At 39.7% G+C, this 7,439-nt stretch overlaps 1 protein-coding gene and 1 pseudogene across 3 annotated transcripts; both read left to right on the top strand.

The window, feature by feature from the left end:
- The first annotated feature begins 797 nt into the window (after positions 1 to 797).
- LOC129763060 (uncharacterized) lies at positions 798 to 3,225 on the top strand. 3 transcript variants are annotated; one of them, XM_055761810.1, is made up of 3 exons: positions 798 to 1,162; positions 1,217 to 1,497; positions 1,559 to 3,225. In XM_055761810.1, the coding sequence occupies exon 3, from the start codon at positions 1,943 to 1,945 to the stop codon at positions 2,846 to 2,848; it is 906 nt and encodes a 301-aa protein (XP_055617785.1). In that variant the 5' UTR covers positions 798 to 1,162; positions 1,217 to 1,497; positions 1,559 to 1,942; the 3' UTR covers positions 2,849 to 3,225. The 3 variants fall into 3 exon arrangements, with proteins under 3 accessions (XP_055617785.1, XP_055617786.1, XP_055617784.1); XM_055761811.1 differs by having other exon boundaries at positions 1,559 to 3,190; XM_055761809.1 differs by having other exon boundaries at positions 798 to 1,497.
- LOC129763061 (uncharacterized) lies at positions 3,190 to 4,247 on the top strand (annotated as a pseudogene).
- The last annotated feature ends 3,192 nt before the right edge of the window (positions 4,248 to 7,439 follow it).

Raw genomic sequence — 7,439 nt, 5'->3', positions numbered from 1 at the left:
TTCGAGCAGGGACCAGGAATTATTATCCAAACCCCATGCAATGTTTTAAGTGTTACCGCTTTGGGCACACAACAAAACGGTGCAGACGAAATACTCCACTCTGCAAAAACTGTGGAAAAGACCACAAAATAAATATTTCCGGAAACAAAATTTGTAAATCCCCTGAATTTTGCGTCAACTGTAAGGGTGATCATACCTCATCCAACAGGACGTGCCCAATATGGGTAAGAGAAAACAACATAACCAGAATAAGAGTAGATGAGGGAATATCTCACAACGAAGCTAGGAAAAAGTATGACCTCCAGAACAATGGAATAACCTATTCCAGTGTGCTGCAGGACAGACTTTATACCATCCAAACAACAGTAGATGGCTGCACTCAATGCAAATGCCAATGTAATTCCGCTAGACCCAATCAGGATAATAGCCAATCCATTACTTCAGGCAATGAAACGGAAAGCTCGATAGATGAGTCTGAAGAAGATTCCGAAGAATCAGAAGAAGAAGAAATGGAGGAACCAAAGAATATAGAATCTGAAGAGGATAGACAGGACATGCAAACCAAAGAGGAATCAGATAATCCAATGGAATACATTGAAATTAGGAATAAAAATAAAAGGAAAATCTCGAACAAAGGAATATCTTCTGAAGAACATCTTCTTTTGATGAGGAAAACAAGCAAACCAAAGAAGTTCAACGGAAACGGACAAGGAACGAACAAACAAATCAAATAAATGAAAGAAACAACACACACACACACACCAACAATAAACACCCACATTAGAGTGCCTATAAGGAGAGTGACGACATTCTATCCCGAACAAAATAAATGTCTTTGGCAACAATGAAATTTACAGCTGGTAGCACTGGTTCAGTTTAAGCCTTCAAGTGGCTCTTGCGAAATGATGCTTTTGTTTACTTTTTGTTGTACTTTGATTGTCGCTTTAGTGGTTTATTGCGTTTAGTTTTAGTGAGAAAGCATAAGAATTTGTTCGAAACAATGAAGTGTTTTGCTAAATATTGCACAAATAAAACAACACCGGGATTCAAGAACATCGGGTTCTTTCGATTTCCAGCGGATGAAGACCTGCAAGTTGCATGGAAAAAGTTCTGTGGATTCCCAGATCATTTCGAAATTACAGCTAGTTGTCGAGTGTGCAGCGTAAGTAAAAATCGTTGAAGCATAAGAAGCTAACTAAATATTTGCGAAAAACAGTTTCACTTTCTGCAGGAGGATGTATATTTTGCTTCCGGCCAAGGAAAAATTATGCGGCGACGTACGGCAGTCCCAGTGTACGATTGCGTTCCACAGATCGCCGACTTTACTCTCGGAGAAGATGACCTGACCGCGGACGTATCGAATGCGAGCAGTACCATTGAGGAACCTGGTTCGGCAGTTAACACAGAGGTGTCCTTCGAAAATATGATTCCAGTAAACTGCTCCCCGTATGACGAACACCAAGCTGTTTGTGCTGGCACAAAGAGGAAATATGAGAGGTAAAAGTTTGTACATAATGGGTTTCATTTGGACTTATGATTCGTAAATAAAACATTTCAGTTACTTGAACAATGTAAACCGGGAAGTAGTCGAATTAAAGAAGCGCTGCCATGGTCTCGAAAAAGTTGTCAACCAAAAGGAGCACTTGATTACACAACAAGCGAAAACTACTGATCTGGCTCTAAACGCTCTCAAAAGGACATTTAACTCCGATCAAGTCGACATGCTTTTGTACCAGAAAAAACGACCAGGGCAGTGGAGTAATGAGACTGTGACAGAAAGCCTTAAGAAAAATTCGTGTGCAGAACGAAGGGTTACGAGCACCAGCGGAGTAAATATCCTCTTCCATCCGAACGCACGTTGCAACGAAAGGTGGAAGATTTGTCTTTCAACCCAGGAATTTTGGACGATGTATTGGAGCTTTTGAAGCTGAAAGTCAGTACAATGCCTCCAGAAGATCTCGACTGTGGGCTCATTTTTGATGAGATGTCCATCGAAGAAGCGAAGAGCTTTTGTGTGTCTACCAGTCAGTTCTATGGTGACATAACCATCCCTGGTCAATCTGGACTGGCAACTCATGCGCTTGTGTTTGTTTTGGTGGGAGTAAGAGCCAGGTGGAAGCAAACCGTCGGTTATCACTTCACGGGCAACAGTATCCCGGATAATGATCTGAACGAGATCATCTACAAAATTATTCAGGAAGTGGAGTCATTTGGATGTAAGGTGCATTTTCTCACCTCAGACTGCGGTCCAAAGAATAAAAAGTTGTGGAACGCTCTGGGTTTGAAATTCCACAAACATGTAGTGCTCAATAGTGAGGCTATCGAGCACCCAACAGTTTCGTCGAGGAAACTGGAAATCATTCCAGACGTAGTCCACGTTTTCAAGTCGGCTGTTCAAGGATGGATTAAAAATGAAGTGCTGTGGCTACCACCGGATGTGGTGGCATCTAATGGGTTCTGTTCGAATGAAGTCAATATTCAACACCTTCACGATCTCGTACACTACGAACAGCAAAACTTGCTTAAAGTCGCCCATAATCTAAAACCGGAGGATGTAGAATTCGAAAAGAAAAGGAACAACTTTGATGTGATGAAGGTCATCAATTCTGAAAAAATTGTAAACCGTAATGTTTCGGCCGCACTTCGATTCTACAGCCATGCTGCAAACCGACCTGAAGTTCTACCAACCGCATATTTCATAGAAACACTATCACAATGGTTTCAACTCTCGAAAAATAGATCGATGAAAATGGCTTTGAGCAAAGGTGAGCAAAGATTCTGTAGTACTCTTAATGATTCAGTTAATATAGAGAATAATTTGGCTAGGGGTCATCCACAAAATACGTAATTTGTTTCGAAACCACCATAGAAGAATTTCCTGCCTCCTAAAACCCCCACATGCCAAATTTGGTTCAATTTGCTTGATTAGTTCTAGAGTTATGCAGAAATTTGTTTCATTTGGGAGTCTGATACCAGCATAGAAAAATTTCTTGCCTTCTAAAACCCCCACATACCAGATTTGGTTCAATTTGCTGGATTAGTTCTCCCCGGTCACAAACCATCACAAGAATCTTCCCTGTCCCAAAAACCTCTGCATACTAATTTTTACTAGTTTCCAAGGCTATATCTATAAACTATATCTGAGGACGAAATTACATTTTCTTAGACTCTTCGTATGTTTTAGATTAACTCATTTTTTTTATTTATATTTTAGAAAATTCGCAAAAGTATAAGGAGACGCTGCAGTTCTATATTTTTTTCAAAAAAATCATTTACGCTGTGGAGGTAGGACATAAACGGTATTGGAAACCATGGCAGGCATCCATAATTCTAGCAACGAATGCCATACTCAGGTTGCAAGACATGTTCTTGAACGTGAAAGGGTACAGCTTCCTATTTACAGCGAGATTCACTCAAGATTGTGTCGAGAATATCTTTTCTCTAATTCGAATACGACAGAAGAAACCTACCGCCTTGCAATTCAAATGCTTCCTAAAATCATTAACCATTTCACAGTATTTGACAGTGGTTTCCGGGTCATCTTATGAGACAGACGACACAGATTGGCTTTTGAACTTTCCCTCTAACGTGAAGCAATTGAAGGAGAAAAAAGCCATTGAGGAGCGGAAAGTACCTGATATAAACGAACTGACTAAGATAGACACGCAGGCAGCATTGAAGGAAATTAACGACAATGAGAAGAATGTGGTCTATCACCTTGCTGGAATGGTCGTTTATAAAGTGGCAAAGCATGGCGCAGTTTGTTAACATAGTGTTGAAAAATGCTTAGCCACTGAACCATTTATCTCGGATTACACAAAACTAACCATTACTAAAGATTTCACAGGTCAAGCATTGGTATACGTGAATGAACCAACCTTTATCTTTTTTTTTGAAACTGGAAATTGTATTCAGAAGCGAGTTGAAAAATATGGAAAACGATACCGTGTTTGATGTAATTAAAGCGCAACTAGCAAACATTCCAGCTACACATTTCAATGAATGTCATGATTTAAAAAAGAAACTAATAAGGCGGTTCTTGTATTTCCGGTTGAAAATTCATCAGCCATAGAAAATTCATAAGAATAAGTACGATAGTAGATCGATGGCAATGTAACTCTATTGATCGACAGGTTAGATGTTCCAGAAAACAATAAATAGTATAGTATAATCCAACTCTTGTTCATTCATTTCATTTTTGCCATTCCTGTAAAACCGAAAGTTTAATTTATGGATAACGAACAGATTCTTTTTTATTTTTTTAAACACATGCAGATTGGTCAAAATACATCATTTACTCTAATATGAAATGTATTAAAGTATGTAATAGGATGTATTTAATACTTTTAAAGGAATACAAGAGCTTGGCCATCAATTAATGCACTTAACCTCCATTTTTGGGGCTGTCCATACACCTTGGTATCTTTTCGAAGGATTTCGACAACCTCCCTACACCTCCGTGAAAAAAATACCCATATACATTTTGGAAAATTTATATGAACCGTTTACATTATTTTGCTTACCTCATGTCTCTCTATATCTGTCTACGTGGTATATGGACAGCCCTTATCATGATTCTGGTCATAATATTGTATTGTACCTAATTGTATTCTATACTGCAGAATGCCCATAGACGACACCTAAATAAAACTATCAGAGCTAGAATGGAATTGTTCGGCAACACGACAAACCGGATATCGCAATCCACCTTTCCTCAAATATCAACCGCAGATCGCTTTCCACAGGTCATATCATACGGAAAGAATGTCTTTTGGGCAGCTACTGTGGTCAATAGTCTCGTAGTATAAAATATGCAACAATGCATGTGTATTCTCGCAGTACAATCTACATTTACATCTGTTTCACTCCATAAAAAAATCTTCCAGTTCCCAAGATATAGAATTAGCGACATGGGTAGGTGCCTGCAGGATTTCATTCCTTTTTATGCGAAAACTAAATCACGCATATGGATGAATGAAACAAAGAAAACACTGTTAACTCTTGAGGAAAAAAAAATATGAAGAATGAACTTACCGATGTTGGAGATTGGTGTTTGAATAATCCACAATGAAGTATTTTTCCTGACTCAGTATGTAGATTCCCAGTTCCAGGTGCAGCAGCAACATCACTACGCCGAAACACTTCCTGAAGCTTTTGCTTTCCGGTGCCCGGTCTCGTCCATCTCTATTTTGTAGGTATTCCAGATTTCATTATTGTTGCTTAGATTTAGCAGCCTCACACGCACTGGGATACTGTTCCGACTATTCCATAGTTGTCTTCACAATTCGATATTGATTTTACTTCGAAAGGAACCAGCATCAGATAAAATCACTCCCGGATAGCGGAACCAGACACCAGCATATCCCAGTAGCAGTAGTTTATTCGCTGGCTTCCGAGCAAAATAGACTAGCAGCAGGACAAACTCTTTTCGGCAGTAGTTTGCAAAACTACCTTTCATCCCTTCTGGAGAAGTTTTCCGCAGCTGCTCGGGCAAGCGCTAGTTCGCGCTATTCCATGGAATTATCAATAAAATAATTGGCGATCATAAAAACATTGGAATTATAATGAATCTACTTACTGTAGTCGAGCAAAGGGATACAAACAGTTACAAACATTTTGCTATTTTAAAATCACAATGAGCACAATACTCGCAATTTATTTTTCTTCTCAGGCTGAATTTGACAGATCATTTGTTCGTTTGGAATGACGCTGACAGCTCAACGCTGTTCCAATTTTGACATTGGCGTCACTCTTCTTATAGGCACTCTAACCCACATAACAACAATCAACAATCACATGCTAACACTCTATACCACTCCACTCCAAATAAAAATAACACTAACACAAATAACACACACACCAGGAAAGTTTCCAGCCCTCCAAAGGGTAATAATAAAAACAAATAAATAATTCCTTCTATTACATAAATTTAACCTTTGATCTGCAGCATTTTTATATCAATCAATATTATTTTAGTTAAACCGAACGGCCCGGAGTTGCCGTCCACCTTATTTTTGAAGGAGGTGGGATGGACGGCGGCTCCAGCCCTCGATCTCTTGATACTATTTACCATACTGTTCATAAAATAATTCATAAATCGAAAGACCTGGAGCCACCTTCCGCCTTATTTAAGGAGGGATGGGACGGAGGGCGGTCTCCAGGCTTTCACTTATTCATATTATATTTAATCGGATTATTTCTTTAAATAACTTTCATAATCGTAGGACCGGAAACCGACTCTCACCTTATTTTTGGAGATGGTAGGGTGAGTGGCGGTTCCTAGTCTAATATTATATTTTCTCTAAAGGCCGCGAGTTGTCCTTCATTTCACTCAGTGGAATTGATGGCGATTCCTGACACTCAATACTTTTTAAATACATATAAATATGTGTATGTGTATACATATATAAAATAAAATTAAATTAAATAAAATATATATACATGTAAAAAAATAAATAAATTACTAACAAATGCCAACTAACTACTTCACAATTTCAGAAGCCATACCTATCCCACTCCTTCCCCTTTTCCTACCCATGTCACTCCTCCCTAATCCATTCCTTTCAATCCCACCCAAATCCTTACCACTCCTTTCCTTCCTATCCTCCTGAGAAGGGCCTTTTTTTTTTGTTTTTGGAACGCGCCTTTCGCTGGGTCACTTGTGCTTCGTTACTGCTTTGGTCCTCGGATCAGTAAATATTTACTTTTCTTTACAGCATATATTAAATATCTTATGAAGCATAGGATCCCTTCCTACCTTCTTCTTTAACCGAGAGTCGAGCGGACAGATCTGATGAGTGATTTTTTTTGGTTTCCCTTTCGCCAGTCCCCTCTGGGCTGGTTTTATTGTGGCTCTTCACTGGGCTAGAGGCGAATGAACTGCAAAGTTTAAAGCCTCTTAAAAACAAAGAAAGAAGAAGAAGAAGACGCTTCCTTTGCTTTCGTCCATTTCTTACTCTACTCTCGCACCGTGAGGACTCGAGCTCGTTAGTCTTTCGCAGACAGCTCGTTAGCCATTCGGTGGTAAGGCACACGAAGTCAGCTCGGATAAGCGCACCAGTAGCAGGATAGGTGGAGAAGCCACATCGCTATCGACCGGGAACTTTGCGTGAAATTCATCGCTATCGGAAGTCGACCGAATTGCTGATCCACAAGCTACTTTTGCAGCATTTGGTTCGGGGAATTGCTCAGGACTTCAAAACCGACTTGCGCTTCCAAAGGCTATGACGCTGCAGGAGGCTTATTCGAAGATACCAATTTGTGTGCTATCCATGCAAAACGCGTCACATCATGCCCAAGGACATCCAGCTGGCCCATCGTATCCGAGGAGAGCGTGCTATATTAGCTTAGCATATAATCAACGGCCCTTTCCAGGGCTCCAAATTTGATGGATTAGAGTACAGAAAAGTTTTTTACAGGTCGAACTGAAAGGAGCATTT

This window comes from Toxorhynchites rutilus, chromosome 1 (assembly GCF_029784135.1).
Source record: "Toxorhynchites rutilus septentrionalis strain SRP chromosome 1, ASM2978413v1, whole genome shotgun sequence".
In the NCBI taxonomy this organism is placed as follows: domain Eukaryota; kingdom Metazoa; phylum Arthropoda; class Insecta; order Diptera; family Culicidae; genus Toxorhynchites; species Toxorhynchites rutilus.
This window is presented reverse-complemented; position numbering and strand designations above follow the sequence as displayed.

Excerpts from the sequence above, each read along its gene's own strand:
- LOC129763060 (XM_055761810.1), top strand. The coding sequence starts at position 1,943 with ATGCCTCCAGAAGATCTCGACTGTGGGCTCATTTTTGATGAGATGTCC.